Source organism: Aedes albopictus, chromosome 1 (assembly GCF_035046485.1).
Source record: "Aedes albopictus strain Foshan chromosome 1, AalbF5, whole genome shotgun sequence".
NCBI classification, from domain to species: domain Eukaryota; kingdom Metazoa; phylum Arthropoda; class Insecta; order Diptera; family Culicidae; genus Aedes; species Aedes albopictus.
In genome coordinates this window covers 216,508,510-216,525,268 of record NC_085136.1, presented here as the reverse complement: position 1 = coordinate 216,525,268, position 16,759 = coordinate 216,508,510, and the positions used below count along the sequence as shown (strand labels likewise).

Here is a 16,759-nt window from a genome sequence, read left to right as displayed (position 1 = left end):
CACTTGAGTGCTATACACTGAAGTTTTTTTTTTACGACGGTAATGGTACCGCGTAAAAAAAACGCGTTATTTCAAAAACGTCGTAAAAAACCGCGTTTTTTTTTTCAAAAAAACGTCGTCTTGCAGTCTTGCCCGATTTCTCGCTTTATAGACGTTTCTGAATAGATTCGAACAAAAAAAGTTACTCAGGATTGCTCAGAGTTGCTCTGGATTTCACAGTGTCTTGCCCCTAGGTCTGATCTATCTGCTCCGGGTAAGAGATTACATAGAGAATTGACAAAGAAAAAATAGAAAGAATGCCATCTCTTGCCTTTTTCTATGCAAACATCAAGCGACAAGACAAGTGGCGCTCTCTAAGCGTCTGTAATAGTGTTCGTGATTTGTCGCGAAGGTGTTGTGCGTATGTTTGGGTATTCGCATACAATCAGTAACGCACACTACCGCATGAATGTTAAACTTTCATCCGCAGATAGCGCTGCGGTTGCATCCCCCCGAGCATCAGAGGAGTGGACATTCTTGATATTCTTATTCTTTGGAAATCTTGTCTTCGACCACCCTCACCGACGCCACGCTTATGCTGTGTACCACAAGCATGTTTTATTCATGGTGCGTGTATGGGGCCATCCATTAAGTACGTCACGTTCTTAGGGGGGAGGGGGGTTTGTGGAAGTGTGACAACCAATGTATTTAGTATAAGAAAAACCCGTACGAAGGGGGGAGGGGGGGGTCTAAAATTCCTAATTTTAGCGTGACGTACTTAATGGATGCTCCCTATATAGTATGTACACGACGCGACCGCTCCCGGGTTAATATGCCCAGGGAAAGAAACGGGAGAAACAGAAATTTACAATGATTGACGTCTTTTCCACATGTTAGTCTAGAGTTAAAATTCTACTATGAAAATTACTTGAGCAGGTCGCAGACGGAAAAAGCCTGACTGACGACTGCACTCTAGAGTCAGTCTACACGGAACCGCCAAACTACCTAAAATTGAGTTCTTTTGACGCAATCCCATAGTTCGGCCCAATAAGCCAAATTTGAGTAAATCGATTAAACTCACACTAGGTAAATTGCCTTCACCTCCAGCAAAAACATTTACTTAAGAGTATGTGAATTCAATCCAAGACCCCCCCTCATTCAACCCAAATTTGAGTAAACCTGCATTTACCCAAAATTGGCTTATTGGGCTCAAGGACCTCCGTTGGGTAGATGCATCTCTGTTAGTTTTTGACAACATCGGTGAGGGAAAGAGGGAAAACAACCTAATTTTGGGTAACTAGTTTATTCGATATACTCAGCTTTGAGTAAAATCGACCCAAAAATTAGGTAGTTTGATTTCTCCGTGTAGTTAGAGTCTGGCGGACTGTCACTTTCGATCGGAGCCAATCGAGCATGACGTCACGGTGTAGCATTTATCGGTGAGGACACTATGACGACATGCTCGATTGGCTCCGGTCGAAAGTGACAGTCCGCCAGACTCTAATTATAGGGACTCTACTGCACTCCTGTGGGTCTACGTAGAAGCAGGGGCGTTTGTCTGCCCAAAGTCTACGCTTCACACAAATTTCGGAAATGGTTTATGGATACAATACAAGTCTACAAGAGGGGAGGGGGCCTCTGGGATGACTAAAAATGAGTCGATGGAGTTTATGGGCAACATTTAAGTAAATTCGAGGGATAATTCTTAATTTTAATTGCATGTTCCACCCCTTTTCAAGTGTTGATCTAGAAATGAAACATTACGAAAACTTACCTCAGCTGGGATGGTCACAACGCCTTCGACCTCGGCTTTCTTGTCCTCGTCGGCTTGTTCGCGCAGAGCGGCAACAACCGTTTTGGTCGCATCCTCGCTCCAGTGGCTCTTGAGGTATTCTTCGACGTGCTTCAGCGCGTAAGGGAACAGAACGTCCTGTGAGGGAGAAATGGAAAAAGGAACGTTTTAATTGCTGGGTAAATAACCAAAGTGTGAAGTAGGTAATATCAACAGGTGCAATTACATAACATGGGGGTAGTAGCACACTTTTCGTCGTTCTTTATACGATCTGACCCGACATTTAACGGTTGTCAAGCGATATAATATGAAAGAGTAGGTACAGGCGCCTGGCTTTTTCAGAAACCGGAAAAGCAGCCGTCACAACAGGCGCAACTGTAAACGCGTGGCTTTCGTTCATTGTACCATCACACTTTTCGCCATCAGTGTTCTCGTATTACGTATGCATGAAAAAGAAGTGGTAAACTGGTAAATATGCAAAGCATCGTCGTTCCGAAGTTGGCGGCGCAATAAACAATAACGGGATTCTTTCTGTGCGAAACTTTTTCAACACTTGAATCAACAGCTTCAACTTCGCCTCTGAAATACAATGTGTTACGCGAGGTGTGGTGCGATGGCGCAGACAGACACAAAATAAGTCGGTACCACTCCAGTAGCATGTAGAAAAGGCGATAGCATGTAGAAAGTAGAGAAGAAAGAATAAATCGACTGGACCGAAGTTCTACTTTCATCACAACAGTCTTGCCTGTGTGTCCTATTATAACTTATCAGTACTGTCCAGTCAATCGTTTATGGAAAAAGCACCATATTCTGAGAACGTATTGACCCATCTAGTGCAATTTCAATTATTATTCTATTAGGCCAATGGAATGTGAAGAGGATTTCCATTTATTCACTCTTGGCATGCTCGCTACATATTTTCACTGAACGTTAAAAAAATGTATAAAAAATAAGATTTTGGGAGGCAGATGTTTTCTGTTCGACGTCATGGACGAATATGAATTACCACAGTACGAGAAATGAAACGTTCGGGTTTTGCTAACCTTGAAGAGCTGGATAATGGATAATAATGCGACTATCTAAAACGTGGTAAAGTAGCAGAAGCATGTTTAATGGAAATTTTCAATTAAATCTCTAGTAGGTTACTCAAGAACAGAAAAAAAAACGTACGACTGAAAATGAAGAAGATTCACAATATATTAGCATATGGTGGACTAAATGCTGATTGCTCTAATTGACCGCACATGATAGTTCATAAGTTTCAGAATCTCAATCTATTTGGTTTGTTGTGGAAGATTTCAAATTGTGATACTGTGCCATCTGCTCAGCAGGATGCTCGCATTTTGTTAAATTCTTGCATTGCATTTTGATCAATCCTTTTAAGCTATTGGAAATTTAAAAAAAAAGTGATGTCAAAGTCCTATTTCACATTATTCATTTAATTTCCGCACTTCAATTATAGAAGCTCAAAATGACTGCTCTTTGCCAGCGTGAAAACAGATCTAAGCACCAACAAAAAAAAGTTCACCTTTCATTACAGCTAAAACTTGACCAACGTGCGCGCAATGTATCTGCAACCACCTACCTACCTACATAGAAAGGAAGAGGAAAGCGAGCCGGTAAATGAATTGCGAAACGGTGGAATGAAAAAAAAAACTGGTTCCTGGAGCAATCGGGTCTATTTTTAGACCCGGAGCCTACATACCTGCGCGGTCATTGATGCCCTTCCACTGCAAAGCGTGCTGTTGGACCATAAGTTCCACAGAACAAAAAAAAATAAGATGCCGCGCGTAGGTATTGCAAGGAATTGTGAATGGGCAAGTAATTACCTATAATTTTTGAGAAAATTAGCGATACATACTGCCAACGGAAACAAAATCTAGGAGCAGTCGGGGAGCTATTCGTTCAATGGAGTATTATAAGCACCACGTGAAAACTACGATTCCTAGATTTTCTTTTTGACCTCTGACACATTTTACCGTAACGTTACAACGTTTTGACGCCTTTTTGGTCAGATATTTCCCTATAACTTATAAATACATACCGTAGGTATATCTCATATATTTATTAGTATGGGACCCGCTTGTATGGAAAAAATAAATTCTCGCTCCAGTCGACTTTTTCGATCCCATTTAGGTCCCATATGAACTGTACAAAATTTCAGCGCAATCGGTGAAACTATAATTTAGCGCAAGCGGTTCAAAGTTTGCATAGGATTTACTATGGGAAAAGTTACACTTTCAATCAAAAAATCCCAGAGGTCGCCCTTTGTCTCCTTAATTCAAATCGATCAACGCTTCTTGTAGAAAAATCATTTATAAAACTTTCCTTCGAAGACCGCACAACGATTGGATGCTTGTGGAAAAAGTTATTGATTTATTACCGATTAGTGATCCAACGAACGGCTTTTTGTTTTGTTTTATCAGCAGCACTGCTGCTGCCGTTGTTGCATGGGGTGGCGGGAGGCATCACCACCCCCGGAAACAGCAGCAGCCAAGGCGGCAGCTACAGTGCTGCTAATAAAACAAAACAAAAAGCCGCTCGTTGGATCGCTGATCGGTAAAAAATCAATAACTTTTTCCACAAGCATCCAATCGTTTTGCGGTCTTCGAAGGAAAGTTTCATAAATGACTTTTCTACAAGAAATGTTGATCGATGTGAATTAAGGAGACAAAGGGCGACCTCTGGGATTTTTTGATTGAAAGTGTAACTTTTCCCATAGTAAATCCTATGAAAACTTTGAAACGCTTGCGCTAAATTATAGTTTCACCGATCGCGCTGAAATTTTGCACAGTTCATATGGGACCTAAATGGAATCTAAAAAGTCGACTGGAGCGAGAATTTGATATTTGTCCCATACTAATATTTATGCATATTCGGATTTGTTGTAAAATTTGGAGTAAATTGGATGTACATATTAGCTTAGCTTAGCTTAGCCTGATTGCACATATCTATGGTAGCTAGTCCGTGATTGACCCGAACCAATGACAGTTACACAATGAATCAATTGAACAATTGACTGGGAGTGGTCAACATTCTCACTGTGCACGCTTCAGAGGCTCTCTTTAACGGTACAATAACGGCGCCGGCCACGTTCTTGCAGTCAAGTTGGGAGAGGGAAGAAATGTTAGTTGCTACCTTTGTTGTGAAAGTCCGCGTTTACCGCTGCGACTCCACCAAAAGCTGCAGGATGGAATGATTATTAGTCAGGAAGGTATCGTTGGGTCTGGATTCACTTTGATAAGTAGGGTAATTCGCCAATTGTTGAACGGTTAGTACCGGCATTTTGGTTTTCGTTTGTTTTTCCGTGCATAATTCCACTTTAGTTGAAAAATATCCAGTGAACGTCTAAATCTACTTATCCCTTATACTGCCCATTGAATTTGTATTCCCTTAAATTCCATTTTCTAAGAGAAAATAGAACATTTGTATGGGAAGTCTGTAACCCAAATGTTGAACGCTTCCTTAAGCTAGCTCATCCTAATGTTGGACGGTTCTTGCCAATTGTTGAACGGTTGAAGCTTTGTTCGTAATTGATGACGTATAACCCGACATCAACCAATCATTCACCTGTTTTTATTTTGTCCACCAAACCCAACATAGACCCAACAGTTATCCGATGTGAGTCCAACAGTGGTCCAACATTTGATAAAATTTGACCCAACTTTGACCCGACATCCGATATTTTTTCACTCTGGCGGATTTTTTTTCCAGGTTTTTCGTGTTTTGTGCCCAGCTAGTCCGAGCTAGTGACAATTCATTTAAGGTGAATATATGACGAAGCCACACCTAGAATTTTCAAAAGCACAAATCTGAACAACTGAATGTCGGTTTAAGCTGAAAAGTTGATCGATTGGTTACCCGCTGGTGGTGACCAAACGATCAACTTTTCAGCGCAAATCGACATTCGGTTCTTCAGATTTGTGCTTTTGAAAATTCTAGATGTGGCTTTGTCATATATTCACCTTAAATGACAAGTAAACGCACATTGGAAGAGAGCTCTAGTGGACTGAAACTATTTTAAACATGACTAGATGCGAAAATGGCAGAGAAGATTTGATTAGAAGCGAAAACGATAGAAGAAAAGTACGCATTTAAAAGCCCCTGAAACTCTCCTAGAAACCCATGGGACCCACTCAACCCCCAAGAACACTCATGGGACGACCCTGAAATCCCTTGAAAACTCATGGGTTGCTCCTGAGCCTCCTGGAACGCCTTAAAATACTCCTGGGAGCCCCTTAACACTCTGAATTCCTCTTGAACACCTCTGGAACGCCCTTGAAACCCATTGAAAACCACTGGAATCTTTCTGAAGCCCACTGGTACACCCCTAGAACATCCCTAGAACGCCCTTGAAACCCCATGAAATGCACGGTTAGGTAAAGTGAAAAAAAAAATCTAGCAGTCATGCTAACATAGTAGGTTATGCCAGTGTTCAACAATTGGATCAGGGATGCATAATGATAGTGTGATAAGAAAAATATTTTTTTAACTTAAATTGCAATGAAAATGTGATTTTAAACAATGTTAAACTGTTAATGACATCCTTCCAGTTCTTGTAACTACGGTGTGCCTTTGATATTTGTGGTCGATTTGCCCGCAAAGTTTATTTCGTAACACCAATTTCTTAAAATTAATCTTAAGAATTGTGCAGTTTTCGCGTCATCAGCGGTACAAAATTTTCAATTAATTTTTTTAACGTAAAATATGTATAACTATGTAACTTAATTAAAGCAATATCGTGACCCACATGTATATGCATCTACATCTTACGTTTACGTTGGATGAAAATTACTTAAGTAAGATTTATAATAAAATATTCAAAAACTGTTCAACATTTGGGTAGTGTTCAACAATTGGCGAATTACCCTAATACGACCTTTTGAAGTTGAATCATGACACGCTATTGCTCGCTTCACGCGGAAAGCGAGCAATCGACCACCCGCGTTCGGTAGTTGCTCAATATTTGCTATAAACGACGACCATCTAGCAACTGACTCTGGAGTAAATTGGATGTATTATGGCGCCAGCACCAAACCGAATAGCGACGTTTTGACTAGCGACACTTTTCGACTAGCGACACTTTTTTTCAGTACCGGGTGTAGTGCGCTGTGTGCGTTCAATCATGCACTATCATATTCGTCACTTCCGATGTATGTTGTAAACAACCCACAATTAGCAAAAATATTTTTCTCAAAAAAAGTTTTTCGATTTCCAACCGAATTCATAATACATATTGAACATTTAGAAAAGCATGTTCAAAATAAGAATTAATAGCGTGCAGTCTTCCCACGAACGCAACTCATGTTCAACTTTGGTACGTTTTCTCGCACTTGTGTTGGACATCAAACGCCAAGCATCGGACCGAAGAGTACTCAAGTACAAAACTTGTGTACGTACCGCAGTACAAAACGAAAATCGAACCGAACGCAAACCGAGAATGAAACCCGAAGCGGCTTTCCGATTGGTAAACGAGTGGTGCCGAACTCTCAATCGGGTTGTCCGACATTTCGCGGTAAACCATTTCGCGGCGACCCATTTCGCGGTGAGCCATTTCACGGTGTGTACCATTTCGCGGTTTACGGTTTCGCGGTGTGTTGTGTACTGTTTCGCGGTATGACATTTCGCGGTTTACCGTTTTGCGGTTTTCCTTTCGGCGGTGTTTTTGTTTTTAAAAAATTTGATTATTTTTGAAGCTTTCTTAGAGAAAACTCGTACGTTATTTATCAGCACTTTTCATATTTGCCCTTTACACAAATGGATACACAAACAAGGCCGCAGAAGGGTTAATTTACTTTATCAAATATTTACTTACTATTGTTCGTCATTTCCCGGAAACCCATTTCTCGAAATGCCGAATTTCACGGAAATTCATTTCCCAGAATACATTATATCTCGAAAAATACTTTACAGTTTTCTATCTATCGTGTGGCAATAGCATAATGATAGATAATTATATACATATATTTCAGGCCAAACATTTCAATAGGTCCTATCTGCATTTGAGAGGCTCTCTTCGTTTACTTTCTCTTTCAATTATTGCAATGTAATGGTACACTTTTCAACTATTTTTGCAGTACAAATCAAAGGACGATTGTTTTGACCATCGTTCAATGCAAGGAGACAATCAAAATACAAATGAACAGCTGAGATATTAACAGAAGAGAGGGAAACCAAAGAGAGCCTCTCCTCTGCAGATAGGACCTTTAGACATGTTCGGCCTGATTTATGTAGGTAATACATATTTGGCTGAATTTTGAATTTAAAAAACATTTTTTGATTTTTCCCATGATTTTACAAATAATATATTCTTCCTTCTTATTAAATAGGCTGTTCTTCAGAGCTATCTTTTCGAAACAATTGGTGGTACAAATCAATCTAATAATGTTTTATCGGGTATTTTGCCTTCTTTTAAACATAGGCTGTTCTTTCTAGTAAGTTATACTGGTCAAATAGTTGTTGGCATTAGGCTACTAATATTTTCATGGTATATTTCCCTTCTTTAACACATAGGCCGTTCTTTCAAATTACAGTTAATAAAAGTTAATTGACATCATTCAAGCTGATAAATCACCGAATAATTTATCTTCTTTCAAACACAGCACGGAGAAACATCGGTGTAGTTTGAAAAATCTAACACTTTTGTTGAATTTCAAACGAAATTAAATTTTGTTGCAATAAACAAAAAAATGTCGTTTGAAACAAATGGGTGAGTTGGTTGTGTTGGTGCGTGAGAAACCAACTGGCAGCACGGTTCAAACCTGACTTGACAGGCGGTTGTCAGTCTGCGATAGCCTACCTACCTAGACGTCATTCTGTCATCGTGGTGATTTAGCAGATTTAGATACCGCACCCAAAGTGACTAATTGAAATCGAATCGGAAATTATTGAATTAGAAACATTTATTACTATTGATCACCGATTAACAAAGTACATACCTTTATATTACTGTTCGATAAATGATCATGAACTATATTTACATCTTTGTAGGTAGTCTAGCTAGCCGTTATATCTTGCTGAGTGAACTTATATAACCGAGCTTGATAGTTAAGATAGTATAGTAAGATAGATCTGAATTGCTCAATCGAGACCGCACTATGACCTCTTGTTTAGTTTCAGGATCTGTAACAGATTCTATATATTCGACGTTGATATCAGGGCGGGATATTTAGAAGTCCACTGAATTGTGAGTTGAGCCTATGATATTATCTGTATTTCTCTTCATAATCTTATACGTAATTTCAGCTTTGAAGCACTTTCAATAAACCGCTATCAAACATCAGTGCGAACTTTTTGTCCTGTATCAACAGGTTGGTTCTTACTTTCGGAAACTCTATTATTGGTAAATATTGTTTGGGAACAGCAGACGTTCTATATTCCATGCTTGTTGGTTCATTTGTTATGGTAAATAAAAAGAGATATACACTAAATTCTTTTTTTACACGATCTTTTTTTACGCGGTTTTATTTTACACGATTTTTTTTACACGATTTTCTCGAAATTACGCGATGTGCTTTTGGAAAGATTCTTCTCTCCTGGTCGCTATTTACTTCCGAAGGGGCTCAAATTGCTACCAGAGATCTCTCTTATCATCCTTGATACCCTGTCAAAATTTTAGGATGATCCGATAAAAAAAGTTTTGAAAACTTTTTTTACACGATTTTTTTTACGCGGAACAAAAAATCGCGTAAAAACAGAATTTAGTGTATGGGTTTAGATTCCAATATTTCTATGTGGGTTTAGATTCGTTATGAATTCTGAAATGTATGTCCTTAGTGGGTAAAAACGGCGAAATGGAACGTACCAGCAAGGGGACTATCCAATCCAGTGGTTCTCAACAGTACCGCGAAATGGTATCGACCGCGAAATTATAAACCGCGAAATGATCCAAACCGCGAAATGACGTACCGCAAAATGGTACAAACCGCGAAATGTAATACCGCGAAATGGGTTACCGCGAAGTGGTTTACCGCGAAATGTTATACAATCCATACATATGTTCGTACTTGTGTTTAAAACGAACTTTGAACAGAAGTACACGTTTGGGTACAGGTTTGTGTGTTGCGGTTTAAACACCGAGTCGGAGTACAGCAGTACTTGGCGAGTTCGGTGTTCGTTTGGGAAGACTGGTAGCGTGACGTTACAACGTTGTAACGTCACGCTACTAATACCCATTTTGAACATACTTTTCGATCAAAAACGATCGATCGATCAAATCTGACTATATTCATGTCAATGGTTGCTCCTCCGTGATTGATCTGAGCTGGTACCGATTGCACTGAGATCCAAATGAATAAGGGCTGGGACACTCCACTTATTCTCAAAGTGCAATTTAAGCAGCTCATACATTTTTGATCAATATCGGCGCCGGCCACGTCCTTATAGTCAGTTGGGAAGGGAAAGGAATGTTAGAGTGTACTGGCTGTTGCTACTAAAGACCGAGAGCACCTCTGCCTCCCCACAACCAGCACGGACTGGGGTATGTTAGACGGAAAGGATGTTACAACGTATCAGTAATGTAACAACAAACCATTGATTATGTTTATAGATCTTATTGCCTTTACTCGTGGGAGTTCTTGGAGCACCTAGATCATCTTTCGAAAGTAGTTCTCTACAGAACCATGCTCCATGGATCTGTAGCATGTTGCATCATATCAGTCATGTAAGAATAGTCCATTGAGTACGCTTGTAGATCTGAAGGCATTAACTAGCGGAAGTTCATGGAAGACCTAGACCTAGCATATCATAGAAATTAATACTTGCTCAATAGACCTCTGGGATGTTACAACGCATAGGTAATGTAGCAAGAAACCATTGGCTTGTACATTGTAGATCAGGCGTTTACTCGCGGAAGTTCTTGGAGATCAAAATTGGTGGTCATGTTTGAAAATTATTTTTTTACAGAACAATGCTTCATAGACCTGTAGGACGTTCACCGAGAAAAATTTCTACTCAGTGGCTGAGTTGGTCTTACTCAGAAATCGAAAAATATTTTCTTACTCAATTTCAGCTAAAAGTGGGACAAGCCATTGCCAGGGTCTCCACTCCAGTTAGCCTAGTGGTCACCAATCCGGAGACGGCGGGTTCGATTCCCGTTCCAATCGGGAAAATGGCATACAATGGCAGGCAAAGAAAGCCCTTCAATTAATAACTGTGGAAAAAACACTAAGTTGAAGCGAGGCAGGCCAAGTCCCAATGGGGACGTAGAGCCATGAAAAAAAGAAGAGAAGACTATAACACCTGACTGGCCAAAACTGATGCTTCTTTTCTACCATGTCTGAGCGGTACACTCTCAAGAACATTTTTAATATAATGACTTACACTCAAGAACCGAATGCTTCTACGAATCGGTATCCACTCGAAAATTAATTAGCATCATCGTATAAATTATTTAGCACAACTAACCAACCAAGCCATCCAGCAAAGTAATCGACTAATATTAATGCATGTAACCGAGGGTATACTGCTGGTGAACGCATAACTGTCCCATTTGACTATTTCTTCGTCGTGGTTGTAAAGTGGAGAATGAGATTTTGTAAACGAAGCCTCACTCGATTACTTATAAATAGACCAATTCGGCTGAAAATCTCTGTGAATTCTCGGCCATGAGGATTTTTCAACACATCGTTAAATATTTAATTTCAAACAAATTTAAGTGGCATTAGACCGACAAATCAGATAGTGTAAAAGAGCCTTCTATCCTCTCCGAGCGAAAAGCGAACATCATGACGAGATGGATAAACCTGTCTAAAAGACAGATCCAAGAAAAGGGAGCACCATTACCTATACATCACAAAACACTTGAAATTTTGCAAGTAAATTTCTCGATTGCCAATTTTAGTACTTGGGACTGTTATGCGGTCATCATCTGTATAGCGCAAGCGCCTTTATCGTCATCATTGTGGGTCATTCATAGAATATATAAATTTTAAAAACGGAAGAAGTTTAATCAAATTCTACGCTCCACACTAATTTTCAATATTTTCTTCGCATGAAAGTATCCTAGGAAGGGGTCAGATGGGTTCCGAAATGGCCAAAACCATATCCGTATTTTATGAACAGTCCCTTATTAGGAAGATGCGGTACACTCCTCCCCCGGCCTTTTTGCACTATAGTCTTTCGATCATCTTCGCAATCGTCATACTACACACCCGCTCCGCCAACGGCCAGCCAAAAGGGACGGAAAAAGAAAAGAATCCGATAGTTTGCTCATTTACAAAACCGGTTTGTACACACAGACGTCGATCTTAGCCGGCCGGCCGACCGGCATTCGACACCGTCAGTGCGCAATTCTAGACTGTTTCTTGTTGGTTTTATGTATTCTTAAGCTCTCTCAACTGGACCAAGACACGCTTAAAATCAGCCACACAGAATTAAAATTTTTAATGGAGTCAATATTTGAAAATACTATTTTTATATTATTTGAAATTTGAATTTTACACATGCTCGACATTGGAATTCAGTACCAATTGTTCTACAAACAACAGACACTAATTAAAATATGGCTCGAATTTTTTTAAGATCCGAAATACATGCAGCGATAAATGTGAGTTGTGTGGTATTGAGCGTGTACACGGGGACAGGGTGAAACGGGTTGCCAGTGGAATCAAGAGGAACCGGATTGTAGATTGGTATCGTACGTTCTTCCTAATGCGCTTGATTGTGGCGAAACTCGCCAGCGCCAGACACTATAAAAATGTAAAAAAAATAATGGAAGATGTTCCAAGCTTACCTGAGCCACTAACATACGAATGGCAGAATCAGAGGAGACTTGGAAAACGTCCCTGTCTTTAAAAATTAAAAAAAAAAACCGGTTTACTTTTCGAACGAGCGGAAAGTTCAATGGTTTGGAATTCGCAGAAAGAGAGCATGAAAAATTGTGCAGGTAACCATCATCACGAGGAAGGCACGAGAAGGCGCGGTGTACGCATGTATGTCCTTGGTTTTAGACCTGGAACATGGAATTGCGTCGCATGAATTAGGGAGTATACGGGATCAATTTCATTTCTATGATTTAAGATTTGAAACAATCACATTATTTATTCTCAAATAATACGTGACAATGCCGAGTATACTTTCGCTCACATGCAGCCTCGTGATCTACTGTATGCAAGGTTAGGCAGTAGCTTCATAGTACAATGCATTTTCCACTCGGGCGTGCACTGGGAGGCGATACGGTGAAAAAGCGTTTGTCCGATCACCAACCGTTCCAAATTAGGGACCGTTCATAAGCCACGTAGACTTTTAGGAGGCCTGGGCCAACGTTTACGCTCCACAAAATTAAAAAAAAAAATGTATGGTCTACGAGGGAGAGAGTCTCAGACGACCAAAATGTGCGCTATGTTATTTATGAACAGCCTCTTACCAATTTTATAGAAAATGCCTGAAGCAAAACGTGCAAAACATTATTTACAACATCCACAGCTCGAACCCGTACGCGACATGAACGCCACAGACACAGACATTCATTTTGTTTGTTGCGAACCTGCCATTGCATACGGTGGTGTGCGAGATGAAGACGAAAAAGCCGCAAAATAGGGCTCGTCAAATTTCAAACCAATCAACTCAAGAACGTCAATGTAGTTGTATATTGATTTTACGGTGTAGTGTGCCTGAGTAGATGACACCGGTACGTTATATAGGGTAGATTCGCTGTGAATCATGAGTATGAGCATTGAGTGTAGATGAGCGCACAATTCGTAGTAGCTACTCCGTGATTGACCAGAGCAATCGAAATTGCATAAAGAACTAATGAATAGGGCTTGGGACTAGCATATCATACTCAATGTGCATAGCTTGAGAGCTCTCAATTTTAGTAATGTCAATAACGGCGCCGGCTACGTCCAAAAAATATAATTTGGACATGTATATAATTTGGACATGCACAGCGATGTATGTGTTGTTCTGGAGAGCTAATAGAATTAGATTCTTCTGAATATCGATTATTGGATCAAACAGACCCTATTCTGATGACTTACATTGAAAATACGCTTAACAATTAAGAATTTACTTCAAAATTATCGAAAATGTAAAATTTTTCACCAAAACCCCTCAAATGCACAGGTATGCAAGACGACATACACTTCACAGTCACATACAATATTCACCTCAAAATCGTTGAATTGATAATTGTAAGAAATTTAAAAGCCTTATTGCAATGAAAACTGTTCAATAAAGAAGCACTGGACAGCCAATTTCTTAACATTCATCTAGAACGCCTAAAATAGGTGGTGTCCAAAATACATTACAAGTTTTCTACTGTAAATATATTTTGGTCATCTGACGAACTACATGGGGATGCTGCGCGATTGTATACTTGGAGGCGTATTATGTGGTTCTGGCGATGTTTTCTCGATTTTAACAAAAACTGTAATAGTTATCAAAATAGATGTCTGTTAAGTGAAGAAATTTAATTATTTACAAGAAAATATTTGTTGATGTATGCTATTTTTATGATAAAGCAGTATTCATGGCTAAACATGGAGATAATTACCCTGTCCAAATTATATATACCTGAGGGTGTCCAAAACATATATTCGGTGTCCAAAATGCAATTCTAACAGGCGATTGGAAATTGTGATTTTCTCAGCTTAAAATGTGTTCGTTAAGCTTTTTATCACCAGGAACGCAAAAACAATCATATTATAAGCGTAATAGCAACTTCGCAAAATAATCAATTCCTTTTTGAGGAAGCTAGGGGACGATTTTTCCAACGTTGTCCTCAGCCTGTCCAAAATACATGAATTACCCTACTCATCGTAAAACAAGAATCAACACTTTCCTTCGAAATTTACAGAAAACCGACACACACTCAACGCACTATTCCAAATTCATCAAATCACTCACATCAACTCAAAATTGCATCCTTCAATCACATGATACACCGAATGCAGACACTTCCACTTAGTGAAACAGGAAAAACGAAAGAACTTAATTACATTTTCGAAACAGCACAGTTGAACGGTTACACAAAACAAACAATACAACAGATCATCAACAAAAAGACACAACAACAATACAGACGTTCTTTGACTACACTGACACGGACAGAACCTACACTTAAACGGATAACTGTGAACTACAACAATGACACCAAAAAACTCCGACCAATTCTCAGAAAGTTTGGTTTTGAATTAGTTTTCACAAGCAAAGCTAACCAACTTCAAACTCTCTTAGGATCTACGAAAGACCCGTTGGACAACTTAACAAAATCTGGTGTTTACAAAGTAACATGTAATCACTGTGACAAAATATACATAGGACAAACAAAACGCACACTCAACACACGATTCAAAGAACACATAACGGAAGTATCAAAAGCACACAAAGACACAGACAAGGGACTCATTCATCATTTTAAATCTAAAGTTGCTGAACATATTTTCAATGAAGGACATTTTATGAATACTTCAAATATTAAACTCTTACGACACATTACAAACCCATGGAAACTTGATGTTGCAGAAAGTTTAGAAATTTACAAACAAAACAATAAAAAACTACTTAACAAGGATCAGGGCAATGGGTACACGTGGCTGTTTAAATTTTTACCTAACACACACAAAACATTACACAATACACAAAATACAAATTGACTACCTACCAAATCGGCAGAAAAAAATAACACAACAAACACCAATTGACTACCCACCAAATCGGTAGGAATTTTCCTAGCTTTAGGTATCTTATTGACACACTGTTTTCTAACAGGCAGATACACCCCCTTTTTTACAAATATGTACCTACAATTTTGTACCTACATTTTTATACCTACACTTTTACCCACACACGTACCTACACATACACTCCTAGTATAAATACCACAACGAATGCGAGGTTTTCTTCAGTCGAGCACTTGACACTGAAGAAGTCTGTAAGTCACAGACGAAATAGGCCTATCTGTCCGAAGATAAGCACAGTAGTAGAATTAAAAGGAATTTGCTCGTCCTTTCTAGTTTTTCTTTAAAAGAGTTATTCATTTTTTATTTTCTTTTGCAAAAGTAAAGTATTAGTGAAGTGTTTTTAAATTAAACTAGAGTCTGAAATCCATCATCAAGTAAAAAACGGTTCCTCTCATAATCTTTTATAAAAGTTTCTTCATAGTTTCTTAATATGTATAATATTAGATCTCCATAATTCCTAGGAATTATTTAGGAAATTCATATAGCAGTCTTATTTGTGTTTTTTTTTTCTTGGAATTTTGATGAAAAGTCCTCATAAACATAAAAAAATCTGTAAAATTTAGTCGATCTCAAGACATTTTTCAATAATCTTTGAAACAACAAAATTTGGAATGTTGGGGATTTTTAATGATTCAGTTGACATTCTAGACTAGTATTTCAATACTTTTGATTTTTTTAATTATTTCAAAAATCGCCCCCCCCCCCAATTTTGGTTTTTCACTTTTTCGCCCCCCTCGGTCTGATTTTCGCCCCCTGGGGGGCGATTTCGCCCACTTTGGGAATCACCGATCTACATGATATTACAAGGGCATAGCATACTGTTAGGCGTTTATCAATGTATGGAGATTTATGTCACAATTTACAAAACTGCTTCCATTTCGTAAAAACACATTTCGTTAAGAGATTCAAGGCCAGATTTGGAATCTACTATGATGATTCTAACGAGAATAAGAGTCTATTCATTGAAAAAATAGTTGTAACGAAGTCGTATAGCAGATTGTTTGAAAGGGTTGACAAATGACAAAAATATTAACAATTTTTATTTTTTGTCCAAAAAGTTGAATTTAAACTAGGTTTTAATGAAAATACGTCAAAGATGAGCTTTCATATGTATAGAATTGATCTACGTTTGCCTTTTTCTTAACTGGTTGAAGGAATCATAGTTAAACATAGTTAAACCATAGAAAAACTATACAATGCCTGTCGCACTATCAAAGTTACCCGCATTATCAAAGATACCCCGTTTTACGGTACTAATAAGTTGGCAACCATGTTCCAAAACTATTGCATTATGTCCATCGAAAAT

The 16,759-nt window shown here is 38.8% G+C and overlaps 1 protein-coding gene across 1 annotated transcript in view; it reads right to left on the bottom strand.

Annotated features, from left to right (window-relative positions):
* LOC109400059 (enolase-phosphatase E1) overlaps positions 1-16,759 on the bottom strand; it is a 41,607-nt gene that overhangs the window by 11,543 nt on the left and 13,305 nt on the right. Inside the window, exon 2 of the mRNA XM_062846229.1 lies at positions 1,754-1,909. Coding sequence (XP_062702213.1) covers positions 1,754-1,909 — 156 coding nt within the window. The remainder of the gene's footprint in view (positions 1-1,753; positions 1,910-16,759) is intronic.